Source organism: Mycteria americana, chromosome 1, assembly GCF_035582795.1.
Source record: "Mycteria americana isolate JAX WOST 10 ecotype Jacksonville Zoo and Gardens chromosome 1, USCA_MyAme_1.0, whole genome shotgun sequence".
NCBI classification, from domain to species: domain Eukaryota; kingdom Metazoa; phylum Chordata; class Aves; order Ciconiiformes; family Ciconiidae; genus Mycteria; species Mycteria americana.
Genome location: NC_134365.1, coordinates 128,743,845 through 128,765,664, shown reverse-complemented (window position 1 = coordinate 128,765,664; position 21,820 = coordinate 128,743,845). Strand labels below are relative to the sequence as shown.

The following is a 21,820-nucleotide window of genomic DNA, read 5'->3' as shown; positions in this document are numbered from 1 at the left end:
CAAGGTTTCCCATGCTGACAGTAGAGACAACCTGCACTCAAGAATGCCACCAGCTGGAATGCATTGACTTTGCCAGCGTATCTTTCTGGAGAAAAATATGGCTTAGACTGCATCACTCATGTCACCATGTCATGTCCCAGTACTGACACTCACCTTAAAAAAGCATGCTTCTCTGTCAGCTATAACATGAGAACACCGCTCTTTCATAATGGTTTCACCTGGCTGAGAGAGGTAAGCCAGGGTGATTCAGCAATCAGGAAACTGCCATGTACATGGAGTAGGAAGGGGTCCCATCTGCTGGGGAGAAGGGGTCCAATCCCCCTTCTGCTGGAAATTTCACAAAGTAAATCTGCATCTGTACAAGCTTCCAAGTGCCATGATGGCACTTCAGAGATAACAGAACAAGGAAAAACGCTAGCTGAAGGTTTAAACAAGACAACAGGCGTACAGATAGGCCAAAGATGGCCAAGAAAGAAAGTCATTCTGTCTTGTATACACCGTGTTCAAGAAGGCTGCTATTTTGTGGTAAGCATAAACAATAATTTCTTCAAAAGCATATGTAATCTTCAGAGTAGCAGTTCACCTGCCTATGCTGCAAAGCCTAATTAGGTGAAGCACAGAACCACAACTTTGGATTTATTTTACTGAGAAAATTGGTAAGGTGTGAGAAAATACCTAGGCCTTGCAAGATAAGAAAGGTAACAACACAGACAGAATGGTAATAGCAGCTCAAGGACTCACTAAGAAACTACTGAAATGGAAAGATATAAAAACTCTATGGAAAGAAAGCAAAGAATCAGAAGGTTGCAACTCAGCAACATCATGAATCAACCCATTCCAAGAAGCAGTGGAGGCTGACCCGTGCCAAAATGACTGATGACAACCTGGGCAGCAAAGATACATCCCATGTCTCACTGAGAATGCTGACCATATTAATACCTAGCCTAGCAGCATGTTAGTCCTAGTTATCTACTGCATGTATTAGCCAATAAAACAAAGCTGTGCTTTCTAAAATTGCATAAATCCTTCTTGCAAAGTCTATTTGTGCACAGCAAAAAGATGTCCACCCCAAAAGTGATCCAGTGAGGAAGGAATCTCATAACCCCAAGGTGGAGGACAGGTAGGTCTCTCACTCAAAAGACAATTCCAGTGAAGATGGTATCACAATATTCTCATGAAGCTCCTGGTTGACAGACCACCAACTCTATGGGACCTCCATCAGTCAGGGACAATCCACCAATCTACAATGGGCTAGGGCCTGTCAGTAAACCTTTCTCTGACAGACTGGTGCTGAGGACATGTGGCCCATAACTTTTTCTACTAGGTATCCAACAGCCAGTAACTCTCCATCTAGATGCAGCGTGCAATCAGTCAGCCACTCTTCTATATTCATAGTAACATAGCAGAACTGGAGCTAAACCTACCTTTGTGCACTGAATTGATCCAGGAGTTAATCCTGGACCCCTCCCAGGAAGCCAGCCCTAACAGCATCTCAGGAGCAGGAACAGAAAAAGCAGGGTAAAAAATGGGGACACTAAAAGGCAAACCCTGATCTAACAAACTGTGTCCTTTCCCAAAAAAAGAGAGACAGCAGACTAGAAAGAAAAGGTGAGCTGCAGTCCTGTGAGCTTCCACAGCTGGAAGAACAGTACCAGTGGGAGCCACTGATGGTCGACTTCAGAAGACTGCGTGCCTGCTCCTTGCCTTCATTGCTTTCTGACCTCATTCCTTCTCCATCTATGATGAAACCAAACTACCAGTCCCATGGTCCTAGACATGAAAAGTCAGACAGATGTCTGACACCTACCTGCAAAGCCTTCTGCATAAATGGTACCCAGTCTTGAAACAGTTAACGTACCCATGACACAGCATGTTGTAGAGCTATTTGCTCAGGAAAAGGGCCAGCAGGGGAAGAGAAAACTCAAACCAACATCAACCCTAAGTTTTAGAGCAGCCCAGGTTCAATTCAAACTGTTCTACCTAGTTTTACAAAATTTTCAAATTGTTTTCCTAAACTAGGTGCTCAAATTCAGTATTATTTATTGTGGCCACTGCACAATAAGTCATCTCTTACATTCAAGTTTAAAATCTTCCTCACAAAGAAATCCAGACTGGAAATTATTGACACTATCTAGAAGATGTTCAAGAAAATCTAAATCAGGAATCATGAACTTTGTTTTTCCATATGCTATCATCTGCACCATGGGCATTAGAGGTTACTCTCACTGACAGAGGCAGCTTTTGACTTGATACTAGGCTGTATACTTCCCAAATGAATCTTATGTAGCACAAGTAATTAATGTACCACAGCTTATGAACTGCTCATGTGAATAGTACATCTGTTGAACAGTTTTGCTCAGAAAAGTGAAACTTGGTAGTTTCAAAAGGTGAAAATTCAGGGAAGGCAATAACATTAATGAAAGAAAATCAAAACTAAAGAAAAGTAGAAAAAGTTCATCACAAAGAAGGAAGACTTGAATAGATAAAAGACGAAAATACTTAGACTAAGGAAGTTCAAAGGAAATCTGGCACCTGAATCCTCCAGCATTTCAATGGAACTCTAATTCCTTCAGTTTCCCTGTGAAAATGTGTACCAAAAAGAAGGAAATGTTGAATCTAAAACCCTGAAAACAAGGAAAACACTTTTTTTTAAGTGAATCTCCTAATTATCCTATCTTATTTCATTTTGGTATGCAGTGAGGTCTGCATGGTATGCAGTATGTGTGTGTCCTTCTTTTCCAGTTAATTTCATTATTAATAACTGTTTATGAAGGTAAAAATAGGATAGTATTGCATATGTACCTGGTTGTTCAGTCTTTTTATTGCTTGAATGTCCCTTTCCTACAGAATCCATTATATGAATATTGACTACTTCTGGACACAATCTCTGATGTAAGTTATAAAGTGTAAAATTATTTCTGCTTATTGTGAGTGACCAAACCATGGTCACAGAATGCAGTTAAAACATGGAAGAGGAAAGAGAGCTTAACATTTCCAGCTTTTCAAAATAGTCTACTAGAATGGAGAACAATTTCTCACAGCTCTTTTTTTCTAGCTCTGCAAGTCATTTTGTGATAATGAAAGCATTATAAAAGAGACAGAGACAGAGTCTTCCTAGGAACTAAGACAACCAGGAAAATCAAGTATGTTAGTCTCATTGTTTTTCAGTCCTTGAAAGCAATCACAAGAAAAAACAGATTGTGCATGCTGAATTAATGAAAGAAAAAAGCAGATGCAAATAAGTGTAGAATTAAAGAATGAAGTCTTGAAATGTAACATTTTAGGGAAATGGCCTGAGGACCTGAACAAACTTTATGCCATTTCTTAGGTGAAATTAGTTTAAAAGCCAAATTATCCATAATCATAGTGGACTGTATATGACATAAAAAGTACACTAAAATGCTTTCTCAAATATTGTTGAATAAAATATGAAATCATAATAGCAACATGCTTCCAAAGTGCATACACAGAATTTTAATATCTCAAATTTGATTGCCATCAAAGTTGTTTAACACTGCAGGCAGCTTTTTGGAAAATGTCTCCCTAAAAGTGTATACATTTATCAAGTATATTTTATCTTTCCTTCCTAAGTGCTTTAGTGTAAAATACATGTATTTTACACTAAAGCAAAGTTAGAAGGCAAAATTAAATAGATAAACATAGAGATCTCAGTAAGAAGGGAAAAGAGATGAACACGGAACAGGTGACATGACAGCTTTAAAATACGGAAGTTTCTAAATATAAAACTTGTGCTGAAATGTGGAGAGAGAGATCTAAAAAATTAGGTTCAGCTAACTGCCCCGTTTACTGTTCTTGTTTGATACTACACCAAGTCATTCGCAACAGACAGGCTTATTGACCACCTGGAACATCAGCTAAGCCATAAAATGCAATGACTGGAAGTTGAATGCAAAATGAGATTGCAGCTTCAGTATTAGGACCGGGTGAAGGAATGCAGCCTGTGTTACTGGGAAACAGTACCAAGCAGTCCAAAAGACTTACGTTGCTACTGTGAAGCCAAGGCAGGAAAAAAGGATAGTCTACCATGAGTAACAATTTCACAGCATGGCTAGTATTTTGGCTTTTTGTAAAAGTATGGTGAAAAAATGATTCCAAGATTCTCAGTCTATCACACTATTTCTGAATTTCTCCCTTCAGTTTTTACAGTCAGTGAGAAAAAAACAAGTAATTAATTAGCAGCAACAGTTTTTCCACAAGCATAAATGTTGCTCATAAAATAATCTAGCAATCATATTCCAGCAAGTCTACTAAGAATAATATTTGGTTCCAACATGTTTTCAAAGTATTCTTTCTTTGTTATAGGGAACACTGGTAAAGCAGTAACACCTCCATCTAATCCACACTTCATCTACTGTTAAGTGTAGGAAAAAGAAGTACAAAGTCTTTCCATAAAAATTATTCTTAACATGATTCCACTGTCCCTGACTTGTGAGTGAGACCACGTGCAAAATAAGCATGCATTCACCAGTCTTACGGCCTCCCAACAAGGCAGATTAGGCTGCAGAATCCCCAGAGCAAAAGATTTACATCCTGAAAATATTTAAGATATAAAAGAATAAGTAGTGGAAAGTACAATTTATAAAGATTGCTTTGCTGCTCTAATATTTCTGTCAAGTGATTGCTCTGTCAGTTTTACTATGTACATGAATTAGATTGTTTTGGACAGTTCCTCACTGCTTCTGCAAAAAAATAAATATAATCTCAAGACAACAGATTCAACTTTTATATATGCCTATATATACAACTGTGTAAAATGTATATCTAGAAAATGATACGATGTCCAGATCAATTCTTACATCTTCTTTTTCTTCTAAATCCTTCTTTATCTAAATCACCCAGAAATATTGTTGAGGCATAGTAAGCTTCAAGGAGAGAAAACAAAAACATTTCCTTGCTGGGAACAGCAAGGTCTGCAACATCCTTCACAAAATAACGGCGTGGCAAGCACATCTTCAGGAAAATCACAGTATATGGTGCATTTTTGAATGAAATTCAAAACAAGTCACCCTCATTTCATTTTTCTAACTCAGGTCTTTAATTTGAGATAGATACCATTTCTTCAGGGGAAATGGTATGGCTTATTCTGATATCTGTATTAACATGAAAAGGACGCTCACACATACATTTGTGTGGGATACTAGCAAGGAAAATTATTTTCTTTGGTAAATAATTTAAGATATGAATAATTTATCCGTGTCTTTTGAAATTAGAAAGCATATCAGAGAAGTAATCCATAGAAATAATTATTAGGAAAAATATTTAAATATTCTGTGTAAATGCAGAAATCTACCTATCTCCTATACTTCAGTAATAAATAACTTGTAATGATTAAAATATGCTACTTCTGTGGTAATCCAAGCTTTACCATAACACTAGATAAATCGAATAAATCAATTGCTATCATATACAAGTCATAAATAAATTTTGGTAAAATTACAACAGTAAAGGCAATTCACTCCTTTCCTATCCTATCTCAGATCAGATGTCACCAGCAGTGTCATCTAAAATTTAATTCAAAAAATAAAACTAAATAGTTTAATTCTTTCCAGATAGTTCAGGTTTATACTGTCTAGATTTTATTGTCACATTTGAAATTATCAGGAACAACATAGGAAAATACAGAAAATAGTTATTTGCAACAGAAGAACTATCTTGGAAAAAAAAAAACCAGTTGAAAGGACTGGCAAGTCTGAAGAGAAAGACAGGCATATCTAGAACCAAATAATTGTGAAGTCTATTTCTATTTTGTTTTCTGTTAATTCAGTAAAAAGTAAAAGCAGTTATAAATGATTAACTCATTTATTTTTGGAATTTCTTACCCCTTCCTTTTCTCCTTAACTGATCCTTCAAAATAGGAAAATTTTATTTTAAAAATAAATTTCTTAGCAATTACACGTTTTTCCTTTCTGGTGCTTCAGGTTTTAGGAAACTGTGATTTGTTGCAGGATAAATTGATAAAATAAGTATTGATAATAGTTTAAATATATTTAAAAGATTACTTTTCAAGTGTATTTATTTGCATTTATTACAAAAAGTACAATTTCTCATTAAAAAGAACTTTTAAGAAGCTTTCCATTTAAATTTAATTAAGAATTTTAACCATTGATGCTTTTCTACCTAGTATTTCATAAACATTTTTATAGTGGTGTTGCTCATCTTGACAGTCCTAAAATACAACTATATTTATTTGGATTTAATCTCTTAATTCAAAGCCTTTCCTAGGAATACATCAAGACTGCGTTACTACATGGGCTCATTCACCCTTTTTATATCATACTTGTAGCACCTCTTATGAGGTCAGATTGCATCCCTCGTTTCATTTACACATAATCATCACTTTGACATTTGACATCACACATGACATTTGTGCTTTGATGGTAAGACATTATTTATAAAAGAAATCATATTTCAAAAGTCCAAGAAAATCATTGCAAGGGTTAGGAAAAAATAACTGTCAAAAAATGAATATACACTTCAGAAGAACTTTACTGGATGCACCTCTGATTATTACTTACTTATTTTAAGTAAAACAAACAAACTTCATTGACGTGGGTCTAATTCTTGTTTCCACAAGGAGCCAGATTCAACACATCAACTGATGAGTTTCACTCATCAAAACATTGAATTTTATACACACTCTAGATTTCAGGGACCATAAAAGATCACACCTTGTAAAAATTTCAAAGTAGAACTCAAGGAATTACATACCTCGTGGTTGTTTAAGCAGAAGATGGAAAACAGATTCCTTATTGGTGGACTTGGATAGGATAGATGCATTGAGATGACAACTGGACTGCTCCTGATCTAAAAAGAAAAAAAATTTCAAAAAATCATTCAGGGAAACTCATTTAGAAGTCAAAATTGATTGAACAATTTCCCTAATAAAACAGCTTCATAGACAGAGGTTTTAAAAAATACATTCTCAAATGGGAGCGCATGGGCCTTTATTTCTCCCTTTGCTTACAGGTTGTCTCAGTATTTTCCTCACTGTAATGACGTATAGATATAATATGGAGATCTTCTTAAATAGAATTAAAATAAAATAACACACCATCAAGAAAACGCAAAGTTTAAAATGTTTTAAGTTAAATAACATCTAGAGATTACAAAAGAAACTTTTCTACATTAAAAAAATCAAACGGCCAAGAAAGCCCATGGTGATATGAAACATGTAAGAGAAAGCTTGAGAGAAAGGGGTTCAGGACCAGCAGTACTGCAACAGTAGCAGCCAAGAATTGCTTTCTAGACGACAAGTTACCGGATCAACTAACAGATTACTTCATAGAGACAGAGGATTTAGACGTTATTCTGATTGTTTTCACTGATTACTGTCAATGTTGTGGATAAATGAAAAATGAGATAGGAAAAACTGGTTTGAAACCCAATTTTATAAATGGATTTTGGAGCTGTTCAAGCAGCCAAAGATGTCTTCCTAAAAGAATTGACACTTGCAGGAAATGCCTTGTAGGAAATATATCTAGCAGTTAACTCCAAGAATCTGAGCCCAATAGATAGACTATATCTGAATAATATGTCTACCCCAATATTAAAGGGTAGTAGCACTGAATGATGAACTGCTGACAGAAAGATACAATACACAGGAATGCATCAAACAGCCAGGGGAAGACTGTCATCTGGAGATACGGAACAAAGTTAAAGTAGCTTTAAGGAACAGAACAATGAGCAAAGATGTTCAGGAAGGCAAAGAAAAGCTCTCCTGGAAATATCAAACTTCTTGCTTCTTGTGAGAAGAGAAACAGCCTCAAAATTATTTCACCTCAAGAACAAAGTTTCAGCTTTTGGAAACCAGCTTAGAGGTTTAAAATGAAACTTGCAACCTATTGGGAAATACTTAAAGAATTGAAGGGCCCTTTCCAAATATTAAAAGATGGGTGCATAAGAAAAGCCTATACATCCATTTTAATATATCAGTAAAGCAACTATATTGCCATCCTTCTTGACCTGAAATACTTCAATGGCAGAAACGAGGCTATTGTGAAAGCTTTCTCTATAATGCTAATTATTCTGAAGGAATTCTTTTCTATTTTTTTTGTCCGTGATGCAAACAAGCTGAGTACGGTAAACTTCCCCTACTAGAAGAGTTTTCCAAAGTTTAAAATATCTGTCATTTATTTTTTCCTTATATCCGTCTACATATTCAGGTAAAAAGTAATTTTTGCAGAACTAGCTAACTCATCTCTGGAAATCTTTTTTTTTCCTCTGAAAAATATTTTCACTGTATAAAATTAAAAGCACTAGGTTATGCTTCATGATGTTTCAAAAATGCATTTATCAGTTCAGAAGTGCATTTATAAATTGCACATTATTTTTTTAATTGGTAGCTAACATCATGGTTTGAATTATACCAAAATCAGCACAAAGTGATGTTAGCACTTTTATTCTAAACTGATTATCCACATTCAAAACTGATTTGAAAATAATAGATTTCTTCACATTTGTAGTACTTCATTCTAACGCTGACTTAAATATATGCAATAATACTTATGTCTGATGTATTTTGCCTGAAAGACAAATAACCGTTAGTAGCAGACTTGCCTTTGAGTATTTACTTCAGTTACATAATAAGTCAGAGAAAGCAGTTTGAAAACATTTTGCAATGCACATTTAAAAAGTGGCAATCCTAGTTTGGAAATCTTTGTATAGAAAAAGATATGGCCAAGCTATTGTGCATGCAACCTTATCTTGGAAATAAGGTAAGTTTTAATAATCAACAATATGAGACAGCTATTTTAATATGACTGTGCACACACCTTTACCAAAAGCAATCTTATACACTGCCACAGATATCCACTTTGATAACGCAGATAACACTGGATTCCAGAGAGGAACCAATTATCTCCCTTACCCAATTCCTAATTACCACTGTAGCTTTAATCTTTTATTTGATCATGGCCCTTCAAACTTTGAAGTGAATATCCTCTAAAAAACAGTTGCACTTTTTTCCTGAAACTTTGAAATACATTTGGCCCATTGAAAACATGAAATTAAATTATCCACGTCAACCAAAATAAAGCATTATAGGTATTAACAAAGCAGTAATACTTAAGGACAATTCTTATACAGGTGAACTCTGTGGGGTCTGGTTCACACTGGAGATTTCAGTAGTATCAATTATTTATATCAGTTTAGTTGCTTCCATAAAGTCTTAGTAGAAATATTATATACTGGTATTTACAGAAGAGCAGTAACGTTCAACTTGAAACAGCTGAACTAGTACAAATGGTCGCTAAACCATCTGTAATGAGTTTGCATACTCTGTAGCTCTGATCATTGGCTCATATAGGGGAAAATTACCTGCTGTCAAATAAACATTACTCCCATTAATATTCTTAATGTAGCTATGAATGCTTATGTGAATAAGACCTGCAGATTTAAGCCACAGATGTGTATCTAAATCCTGGGAAGAAAACTTATTGCTATTAAATTCAGTAAGAAAACACCAAGTTTTAGGAGGTCCAAGATTTCATCCCTTTATCACAAATTATCAGATGGTGGGTAGTTTTACTTGCTCTATAATTATCCAAAATAAAGGACTGTTTGTGCTACAATTATCAGTCAAAATTCACAGAAAGAAACATTTCTGAGGAATAACGCTCTTGGGTTTGACAAAGCTTCAGAAATGCAAACAACAGCTTCAGAAATGGTCCAGATATGACAATTCCCAATTAATTTCTATTTTAATTCCTGAACTATGCAATTCTAAACATAATTGCACAACTATTTAGGGCAGAAACTGCCTATGGAATGTTGCTTGAAAACAAGATACAGGTAACTTCTGTAATCTTCTTTAAAGCATGAAGTAAATCTATAAATGTTGATGTTTATTGCTTGTACACTTTGAGATGCCCTGTTTTCATTGTTGCCACTTTTAATTCTCTTAAGAAGTGGCACATGGTCTGAAACACAATTTGTAAAGATCAAGATCAATCAAACATTTTATTCTGCCTTCTGCCTTGCTACTTTCTGTCGGTCTCCCGATTCTGCCCTCTCTCTGGCCTCCAAGAACACCAGCAATGAGTGTGATGAGTCCAGCGCAAGGTTAAATAGAGGCAGGCATTCCAGTAACTTGCTTTAATGCTAAAATATCGGCTAAGAGGTATCAAAATGGTAGTAGCTTGGGTTTTGTATAACTAAACCTACAGTTTTAAGTGCTGTTCTCAGAGATGGATTCAAAAACTTCCGTGGATTTGAGTTACCTGCTGACAGGGTCATTTCTACTCTTTGGATTAACATTTTTTTCAGGACAAAACAGGTCTTAAGAATGACTAGAGTGTCACTCTTTAAGGAATAAATTAAGACTACTCTCTATTTCAGACTAAAATGTTTGTGTTTAACTAATTCAGATGGAAGGTTACTATTGTTATGTTTGAAGTAATATTACTGCCATTCCTAATTAGCTTGTACTTTCCCAAGTGTGTTCTTGCACTGCTACAAGAGATCCTAGGACAAAAATAGGCTCTTCATGTCAAAACACGTTAAAATAAAGTGTAGACCATCACAAAATGGGTAAGAAAGAGATCTGGTCTTCCCCATAACTTAGGACTGTAAATGGTCTTGAAATAATGTTCAGTTTTGGACATCTCAAACTGACACAAGCAAAACAAACAGGAAAAAAAAAAAAAAGGAAATTTGTGGAAGAGCAAGCTCAGGACTACTAAAGTACAGTTCTTGGTAGGAAAGGAAGTGTACTAGCAGTAATGTATTCATACAGGATAACTTTCTCACCAGACTGATTAGCCTTGTGGGATGGCAAATTCATTCTTAATGTTGAAAAAAACCCAAGTTAATTATCTTTTAATGTACGCTGGGCTAACAAATTGCTATGGTATCTACAATATCAAAGTTAATGTTGTGGTTTAATCCCAGTCAGCAACTAAGCACCACACAGCCACTCGCTCATCCTCCCCGCCTCGGTGGGATGGGGGAGAGAATCGGAAAAGAAAAGTAAAACCCATGGGTTGAGATAAAGACAGTTTAATAGGACAGCAGAGTAACAGAAAATAATAATAATTATTATAAAAGAATGTACAAAACAAGTGATGCACATTGCAATTGCTCACCACCTGCTGACTGATGCCCAGCCCATCCCTGAGCAGCGATCGCTGCCCCCCAGCCAACGCCCCCAGTTTCTATACTGAGCATGACACCATATGGTATGGAATAGCCCTTTGGGCAGTTGGGGTCACTGTCCTGGCTGTGCCCCCTCCCAGCTTCTTGTGCCCCTGGCAGACCATGGGGAGCTGAAAAGTCCTTGACCAGTGCAAGCACTGCTTAGCAACAACTAAAACATCAGTGTGATGTCAACATTATTCTCATGCTAAATCCAAAACACAGCACTATATTAGCTACTAGGAAGAAAATTAACTCTATCCCAGCTGAAACCAGGACAGTTAGTATATTAAAATACTATTTGCTTCCTTTCCAGGTAAACTATGTCTTGAGAACATGAAAGTTCAACTAAATATATAGGCATTATGGAAATTATTTCCCAGGATACATAAGGGCCAGAAATACTAAGCTGAACTTGTATTTGACTTGACTTTGCTTATAAGACTGATTTCTCTTCCTCTGGAAAGAAGGAAATAGGAATTACAGTAAATATTGCTACAGAGAGCAAATCATAGCATGCACAACCATGTCAAAAGACAGCTTGAATGCATAACTCAACTATCTTATTGTGATTAAAAACAAGCAAACATTATTTACAGGTCACCAGCAGCAACTGAATTAGAAAATTAACATTACATATTAATGGTTTTTTATGGTTTTACTTCCATAAAGATCACAGTACAAAATTTATTTTTTCAAAGAAAACTTTTCATAATTCCACAGATCACAGAAACATTAGATCATCATCATGTCAGGGCTACTGATGTGTAAAGAAAAATGAAGACTGAAAAATTCTGATGCATAAAAACCAACATCAGTCTTTCACTGTCTAAGCCAGTTGCCTCTGCACTGTCTCTATTACTGAAAATCTCCCTGGGACAAGTGAATGCTCTATAGTTCAAAAGATGACTATATTTTCATTAAAATACTTAAACAATGCAGGTTCTGCTAATGTTTCTCAGAACATCACAATTCACTAGGTTTTAGTACCAATATTTAAACTCTATAAATAATTTCTGATGAAATTTCACTGTGGATAAGTTTGATTTTTCTTTTCCATTATTTTGAAGCATATTAGATTAGCTTTTTAAAAAATAATACTTAGTAGTACTAGAGTACTAAACTGTGCTATCCGGCACTAGATTTATGCTCAACAAGCCAGGCAGTTTGCTTCTCATAATTGCACTTGTTGTTGTACAAATCAGAATACCAGCTTGCATTTTACACTAGAATAAACCATGCTGCACTCCATGAGGTGCAATGGGAACCTTCACACCACACATGTAATACACACCTACACTTCAAGAGATTATACATCAGTTACTTCCTAGTCAAATAGGGTGGGTTGCACAGCTAGGAATTCACAGTGCTTCTGTAAGTGTCTGAGCTAAGATAAGCACCAAGGGTAGATGGAATGAGAGGGGAAAATACAAAGGTTTAACATTTTAGAAGGCAAATTGCATTATTAACAATGTAAAAGTTTACTCTATCTTTAGCTGCTCCAGGGATGATGAGTTGATGAACAAGAGAAATTCAAAAAAGAGGTATACCAAAAATTTATCAAGGTACCCCTGGAGTGAAGCTCTACCATTCATCATGTCAGCTGCTTCCCCTAATTTACATTGCATTCTCTGTCATCATCCATGTTGTTAATAAAGGTCTTGAATAATAAGGGCCCCAGTGCTGACCCCTGCGGTACTACTCTCATTACCAGCCAGCAGCTGACTGTCAAGATGTTGATCACTATCATTTGAGACCAACAGTTCAGCCAAGTTTTCAACCCGCTCAGCAGTCTGTTCATCAAGCCTAGAATTCCTTAGCTTCCAAACAGGAGTGCTACAGGAAACAGTGACAAAAGTCTTACATGGTGTATTACATCCACTGCTCCTCCCTCATTTGCATAATCACTCATTTCCATATAGAAGGCAATCACAGAATCACAGAATCACAGAATCATATAGGTTGGAAAAGACCTTTAAGATCATCGAGTCCAACCATAAACCTAACACTGCCAAAAACCATCACTACACCATGTCTCTAAGTACCTCATCCAAACGTCCTTTAAATACCTCCAGGGATGGCGACTCAACCACTTCCCTGGGCAGTCTGTTCCAATGCTTGATAACCCTCTCGGTGAAGAAAAATTTCCTAATATCCAGTCTAAACCTCCCCTGGCGCAACTTGAGGCCATTTCCTCTTGTCCTATCACTTGTTACCTGGGAGAAGAGACCGACCCCCACCTCTCTACAACCTCCTTTCAGGTAGTTATAGAGGGCGATGAGGTCTCCCCTCAGCCTCCTTTTCTCCAGGCTAAACAGTCCCAGCTCCCTCAGCCGCTCCTCATAAGACTTCTGCTCCAGACCCTTCACCAGCTTCGTTGCCCTTCTCTGTACGCGCTCCAGTACCTCAATATCCCTCTTGTAGTGGGGGGCCCAAAACTGAACACAGTATTCGAGGTGCGGCCTCACCAGTGCCGAGTACAGGGGCACAATCACTTCCCTAGTCCTGCTGGCCACGCTATTTTTGATACAGGCCAGGATGCCATTGGCCTTCTTGGCCGCCTGGGCACACTGCTGGCTCATATTCAGGCGGCTGTCAACCAACACCCCCAGGTCCTTCTCTGCCAGGCAGCTTTCCAGCCACTCTTCCCCAAGCCTGTAGCGTTGCATGGGGTTGCTGTGGCCCAAGTGCAGGACCTTGCACTTGGCCTTGTTAAACCTCATACAATTCACCCCAGCCCATCGATCCAGCCTGTCCAGGTCCCTCTGCAGAGCCTGCCTACCCTCCAGCAGATCAACACTCCCACACAACTTGGTGTCGTCTGCAAACTTACTGAGAGTGCACTCGATCCCTTCGTCCAGATCATTGATAAAGATGTTAAACAGAACTGGCCCCAACACCGAGCCCTGGGGAACACCGCTTGTGACCGGCCGCCAACCGGAGTAAACTCCATTCACCACCACTCTCTGGGCCCGGCCGTCCAGCCAGTTCTTTACCCAGCGAAGAGTACACCCGTCCAAGCCATGAGCAGCCAGTTTCTCCAGGAGAATGCCGTGGGAAACCGTGTCAAAGGCTTTACTGAAGTCTAGATAGACAACATCCACAGACTTCCCCTCATCCACTAGGCGGGTCACCTTATCATAGAAGGAGATCAGGTTGGTCAAGCAGGACCTGCCTTTCCTGAACCCATGCTGGCTGGGCCTGATCCCCTGGTTATTCTCTACATGCCGTGTGATAGCACTCAGGATGATCTGCTCCATCAGCTTCCCCGGCACCGAGGTCAGGCTGACAGGCCTGTAGTTCCCCGGGTCCTCCTTCCGGCCCTTCTTGAAGATGGGTGTCACATTCGCTAATCTCCAGTCAGCAGGGACTTCCCCAGTTAGCCAGGACTGCTGGTAAATGATGGAAAGGGGCTTGGTGAGCACATCTGCCAGCTCCTTCAACACTCTCGGGTGGATCTCATCAGGCCCCATAGACTTGTGAGTGTCTAAGTGGTGCAGCAGGTCACTCACCATTTCCCCCTGGATAATGGGGGCTCCAGTCTGGTCCCCATCCCTATCTTCCAACTCCAGGGGCTGGGTACCCATAGAACATTCGGCCCTGCTAATAAAGACTGAGGCAAAGAAGGCATTAAGTACCTCAGCCTTTTCCTCATCCTTGGTCACTGTGTTTCCTCCCACATCTACTAGGGGCTGGAGATTCTCCTTAGCTCTCCTTTTGCTGCTAATGTATTTGAAGAAGTGTTTTTTGTTGTCTTTTATAGCAGCAGCCAGACTGAGCTCTAGCTCAGCTTTGGCCCTTCTAGTTTTCTCCCTGCACAGCCTCGCTACACCCCTGTAGTCCTCCTGAGTTGCCCGCCCCTTCTTCCAGAGGTCATAGACTCTCCTCTTTCTCCTCAGTTCGAGCCAGAGCTCTCTAGTCAGCCAGGCCGGTCTTCTTCCCCGCCGGCTCGTCTTTCGGCACCTGGGGACAGCCCGCTCTTGTGCCTTTAGGACTTCCTCCTTAAAGAATGTCCAGCCTTCCTGGACCCCTTTGCCCATAAGAGCTGCCTCCCAGGGGACTCTGTCGACCAGTCTCCTAAACAGGCTGAAGTCCGCCCTCCGGAAGTCTAAGGTGGCAGTTTTGCCGACCCCCCTCGCCGCTTCTCCATGTATCAAAAACTCTATCATTTCATGATCGCTCTGCCCAAGACAGCCTCCAACCATCACATCACTCACCAGTCCTTCTCTGTTGGTGAACAAGAGGTCCAGCGGGGCACCTTCCCTCGTTGGCTCACTCACCAGCTGCGTCAGGAAGTTATCTGCCACACGCTCCAGGAACCTCCTGGACTGTTTCCTCTCTGCTGTATTGTATTTCCAGCAGACATCCGGCAGGTTGAAGTCCCCCACAAGAACAAGGGCTAGCGATCGTGAGGCTTCTCCCAGCTGCTTATAGAATAGTTCATCTGTCTCCTCATCCTGGCTGGGGGGTCTGTAACAGACTCCCACCACAATATCTGCCTTGTTGGCCTTCCCCCTGATTCTGACCCACAGACACTCCACCCTATCATCACCATCATTGAGCTCTAAACTATCCAGACTCTCCCTGACGTATAGGGCTACCCCACCACCTCTCCTGCCTCGCCTATCCCTCCTGAAGAGTTTATAGCCATCCATCGCTGCACTCCAGTTGTGCGAGTCATCCCACCATGTTTCTGTGATGGCCACCATATCATAGTTTTCCTGACGTACAATGGCTTCCAACTCCTCCTGCTTGTTGCCCATGCTGCGTGCATTGGTGTAGAGGCACTTCAGCTGGGGTGTCGTCCGTTAGTCAATCATGTTAGTCAATCATGACTTGCACTTAACAAATCTATTTGACTACTCCTGATTACCTTCTTGACCTTCATATGCTTGGAAATGGAGTGCAAGAGGATGTGCAATTCATGGGCACACAGACCACAAAAGAATGTGTCCAATGACCCTACCAGGGGCTGAGGTGAGGCTGATCAACCCACCACTCTTCCAGTCTTCCTTCTATCATTTTTAAAAGAAGAAAATAAGATAGCCTTTTCCCAGTCAACAGAAACATCTCCTGATCAGCATGAATTTTCATAGAGAACCACAGGCTAACAATCACATTGGCCAACTCTTTTATCACGCTCTGAATTTCATCTGGACTTGTGGATCTGAATGCATCCAGCTGCTCTAAGAAGTCCACAGCCTGTTGGTCCCCTGTGAGCTGCCCATCTCCCTTTCAAACCAAGTCAGTACATGCTGCTTTGGGAGCAAGTTTTGCTTGCAAAGACTAAGGCAAAAAAGAAAACATTGAGCACTTCAGGCTTTTCTGCATTCTCTGTAACTAGTTGATTCGCCCCCATCCATCAATGGACCTATCTGCATTTTCCCTAAGCTTCCTTATGCAACTAGTGTACCTTTAGAACCCCTTCTTGTGAGCCTATACTTTCCCTGTTAGTCTTCACATCTGATGGGCTTTGGCCTTCCTAATTTTTTTTGCTAAGTATCCTCATGGTACTTTTACCTTTTGGCCTTTTGTTACCTTTTCTTCCTTCCACCTCATCTAGGTGTAGTACAGGGAATACGTTATTGCCACTGCTAGAACAGGCCATGGGTCTTTATATTAAGTCAACAGTGCAAAGCATCAGGGACTTGTCACACCTTGTTTGGACTTGAGCTGTTCTAGCTGTAACAGCACATAGCCGAAGTGCCAACTGTTGCCTTATTTGTTTTTCAGCTTCAGCTTAGTGATGTATAATTTTGTGGTATTACCCTAAAGAAATCATACAATATATGGTAGAGACCTAACAAAACGAAGGTGTCATTGTGGAACTAACCCTGGGGACCAATAAGAAAGCAAGTGTAGCAACAGACCCTTTTGGAAACATATAAAAATCACACCAAGCGGATCCAAGACTGAGAAGGAAGAAACTGGCATTTTATCAACATTTCCTTCCCAGTGAAGAATGTAGGATGTTGATGAGTCTCTCTGATAATTTACTGTGAATAAATACAAGGTAGATATGAGAAGATTTGTGTATATCAGTTAGCAGCAATTAGTATTAATTGGATAATTTGGACTAAAAGTATTAGTGGTCAGGGCCCTGAGTTCAGCGACGTGTGCTAATTTATCTGTCCAGCCAATAACCATCCTTCTCTGAGATTCTCTGTAACCTCTTCTCCACACACAAGGCTGTAGCTGCCTATGTTCAAGATCTGCTCTGGTACAGTGCAGCTGTATAACCTGGTATCAGACTTCTGTGAAAACAGCAGCTAAGTTGTGAGTGAGAAGCATCTGGGGCCTCTACCCACTGGCTTGAGTTGCATTTAAACTCAGGCTCCTGCTGTTGGTCCTTGCCCAAGCTATGTCCTAGGTATGCTGTCTCTGGCCATACACCTTGCCAAGCCTAGCCTACTTGATTTCCTGGCTTGATCACAGACTCACCTTCTCACTGTGAACTTGGCTGTCGGTCACCAGACTGTTGGCTGAAATTGGTTACTGCCACCAAACCTGCTGTGTTCTTCTTGTTTGGATACTGTGGGATTACAACCCTTGTTTGAAAGTCCTCTGCCAGTCTTGATGTCACCTTTGGCTTCTGTCTCACTTTGTTTTGTGGAGCAGCCTGTTCTTGCTGCTCCTGATAGCTCGTATCATTGTAGTTGGACTGATAATATCTCATCATTTGTATTTTGATGAGACTGTTAATAAATTCTTAGTGCCACATACAAGATGTGTTTCTTTAGCCCACATGTGGTGTGTTGTCAACATTTACGCATCCTTTTCTACTATGAGCAGCACTTTTGAGCCTCCTATATGTGCACTGAATGCCAACTGCTGCATCGACTGCCCTGTTACTGTGTGCAGACCCAGTCTGCAATGCTCCTTGTCACTTAAGGGTGCCTAGATGCCAGAGAGGTAGGAAGTTGGACACAACTCTGTTCCCCTCTCTGCCAGGTCCCCTGCTCAGCAGGTAAACTCTGGCACTGTCCCTGAGATCCTGGCCATGATGTACATAGCCTGTAAACAGTGGATCCACTGCACGCTGTTGCTTCCTTCACTCTTGTCCAGAAGAGAACATTGACAGAAACTCAGAAGTGGGCTGATCATTTACGAATGGAACTCTATTTTGTGACAGTTGTGAATGAAAATATTTTAGCAGTTAAACATGGGGAAATTGCACTAAAGTCTGCCAAAAAACTTGGTCAGCGAAAGTATAGAGCATTCAGTCATGAGACCAAAATGCTCTTGACCAGGCACCATTTAGGTAAAAGAATCTCCAAAATCCCCTATACATTAATTGTATATGCAGCCAAAGCTGTATTTCTGTATTTCTAATTCATATCTCAGAAGGTGTAATTAAAAAGCATGAGTTCAATGCAACAAATAAACTTGAATCTATATTTTTTAAAAGTCACATTTCTTCACTTATTCTATGTGCCACAAACCCCAAATCATAGCGTTGAGTGTGTAAACCTGGCTTAACCTTTGCAGAGGTTTGATTTTGCTATTCTCTCATGTTTCCCCATCCATGGGGTCTGTGTCAGGGGCCACTGGAAGGTTTATCTTCAATTTTTTTTATATATAGATGCCAGCAAATGCTCTGGCACCTGTTTTCTGATGCTACATGTTATGTTGGACTAGGTGGAGATTCAAAGAACCTTCTAAAGCTCTGTGCTTCACTCAGAGTGAAATTTACTCTTTCACTGGGTAAATTTCAGTCATCATGGAGAATCTGGGACTTCGAGCTTGAGTTCTACAGCATTTGTGAAATCTCAGTATGGACAGTGACTTGGCGATCTTTGATAATTCTGGATCTTATATTATTTTTTAAAGTATGTTTGAAAATATTGCTGAGACATACTTGCTTGGAAGGTCAATCAGAAAAAAAACAAATGTTTTGCCCTTACTAGCTCCTTTAGCTATCTAGAATCTGACAAAATAATATAAAATATTTTGGAAAATAACTGAGGAACACCACCAAAACAAAACATTAGCTATTTGGCTTAGACATACAGCTCCCAAAACACACCCCAGGAGTCTCCTATTGCCTAAATTCTACAGTGCAATCCACAGCCAACAATCCGCTGCATGTCTACATGAGGCTGTATGACCTAAGAGGTCTACTGTGAACAGTTGTTAAAGGTTTGTGTTATTTCTTAGCTCCCACAGCACAGTCTACAGAGCTTTTCAGGGTGGACATGAATGATACACAATATCTCTGTTGCCAGGAAATGGAATGAGGCAAATGTAATCACATCCCACTCACACTTTTAGTACAACCCAAGGAGCTTAAGTTCCTCCCCCCACCCCAAAAAAATCCAAACCCCTGTACCTGTCAGCACGACATCTACCACCACGTTTTCAGGAGTTGGATTTTTGAAGGATATGATGACAGAAGAATGCTGGCCAATGCATGCACTTATGCTGGTTGGTTCCATCAGCTGAGGAGGAAGACCAGTCCCCGAAAGGTAAAATATCCACTCCTTAAGCTGTAGATGAAACACGTGTCATTATTTATTATTTGACAAGTCAGATCTGTACATTTTAAGGCATTTTGCCTGCTTCTTTCTTCTAGTGTTCTATGTCTCTTTTCTAAGTGAGCTGCTGTTTCACGCTTGCTTTCTTTCTTTCTTCTTCCCTCAAGCTGTTATGTTACTCTAAGTACTGCTATCTGGAAATCAATAGTTCCAGTCTGGGAGGTGTTCCCATCTCCTCCTTGCATTTAACTTCTGTGCTACTCTGAGCACAGAGTATTTAATTTCCATGTAGCTACTCAGAGCTTCCAGTGTAGTGAATGGAAAGATGTAGGTGGTTGCACGTGGGCAATTCGAAGTACATATATTAGAACCTGAAAGCAGATGAAGTGAGCAGTACTCTTCAGAAGACAAAGGAAGAAGGAAAATAATTCTTTGATGGGACAGCAGTAGAATCACACAAAAAGCTAAAATTGTTACTCCAAAGATAATAAAGAATATTAACCACTATACACAGAAGAATCGAGAATATTGGAAAGAACTAGTAGATATAGAGTATCACCACAGAGCAGAAAAAAAGGAAAATATAATTAAATTGATGTGTTAATTTTGATCTTTTTTGTTTGATCTGTTGAACCATTTGATCTGTTTTGTTCATTATCACTCAAAAAGGTATGCGTCACAAAGAGAATAGAAAATAATAAATAAAATCAAAACACTATTTTCATTATCTGAAATATTGCATTTACTTCTGCATAGCCTGTCTGAAAAAAATTAAGGAAAATCTGTAATAGACAGGGTTTAAAAATCTAACAACAAATCTGGAAATACTTACAGTAAAAAGTGACTAATATATTGAGACTTCTCAGCATAAACAGGGATAAATAAAATGGCACATTGTATGTCTTCAGAAAATAGCTCTGGACAGCAAAATTGCATGCCCTTTTTATCATTTTATAGAGAAACATTCAATCCAACAAGAAAAAAGACATTTTAATCTTACTGAAGGAAATTTTTTGGTAAAAGTCATCCAAGGCTACAGGATTTTAATTAGAAAAGAAAAGAAGAAAAAAAAAAAAGGAAGAACTGTTCATATACTGATATAGAGACTACCCAATACTAAAAGTCAGAATATAAAAATAGAGCCTATGTTTTGTTTAGGATTTAGACAGTAATTTATATCAACTGACTTGTGGGGACTTCTGCATTACTCAGACTAGTAAGAATTAAAAACTACCTCCCTTTAATGTTACATTTTATTTCATTGTTATTGACTTAAACATGACCTATAGCCTGTTTATGGTTACAGATTTATGAGCAGGAAGCTAGCACCGCTCACTCTGCAGATTCTGACGGGAAGGCGAATGCTGCTGCTATACAGACTTTGAAGCAACACAGGACTAACTCTCTGGTGAAGCCCCTTTGCTGGTCATAGTCAACAGGAAACTGCTCAACAGATGCCAAGCCAGCATGCCATAGCATTTGTGTTCCTGACTCATGTTCTTCCTTACCACATCAGCCTCAAGTTAAATGTAAACAAAAGGCTGAGCACACTTTGGAGGCTTATTTGAAGGACTGGAACACAGGCATGAGCATGCCAGAAGACCATTGTCCTGGTTTCGGCTGGGATAGAGTTAATTTTCTTCCTAGTAGCTGGTATAGTGCTGTGTTTTGGATTTTAGTATGAGAATAATATTGATAACACGCTGATGTTTTGGCTGTTGCTAAGCAGTGCTTACACTGGTCAAGGACTTTTCAGCTTCCCATGCTCTGCCAGGGGCATGGGAAGTTGGGAGGGGGCACAGCCGGGACAGCTGACCCCAACTGGCCAAAGGGATATCCCATACCCTATGGTGTCATGCTCGGTATATAAAGCTGGGGAAGAAGAAGGAAGGGGGGGACATTTGGAGTGATGGTGTTTGTCTTCCCAAGTCACCATTACATGTGATGGGGCCCTGCTTTCCTGGAGATGGCTGAACACCTGCCTGCCCATGGGAAAGAGTGAATGAATTTCTTGCTTTGCTGTGCTTGCGTGCACGGCTTTTGCTTTCCCTATTGAACTGTCTTTGTCTCAACCCAGGAGTTTTCTCACTTTTATGCTTCCAATTCTCTCCCCCATCCCACCCAGAGGGGAGCGAGCGAGCGGCTGTCTGGGGCTGAGTTGCCAGCTGGGGTTAAACCATGACAGTTCCTTTTGG

The 21,820-nt window shown here is 39.6% G+C and overlaps 1 protein-coding gene across 1 annotated transcript in view; it reads right to left on the bottom strand.

Annotated features, from left to right (window-relative positions):
• Nucleotides 1-21,820, bottom strand: part of CFAP47 (cilia and flagella associated protein 47) — a 358,571-nt gene that overhangs the window by 65,113 nt on the left and 271,638 nt on the right. The window contains exons 56-57 of the mRNA XM_075491883.1: nt 19,481-19,637; nt 6,730-6,825 (exon numbers count right to left, since the gene is read on the bottom strand). Coding sequence (XP_075347998.1) covers nt 6,730-6,825; nt 19,481-19,637 — 253 coding nt within the window. The remainder of the gene's footprint in view (nt 1-6,729; nt 6,826-19,480; nt 19,638-21,820) is intronic.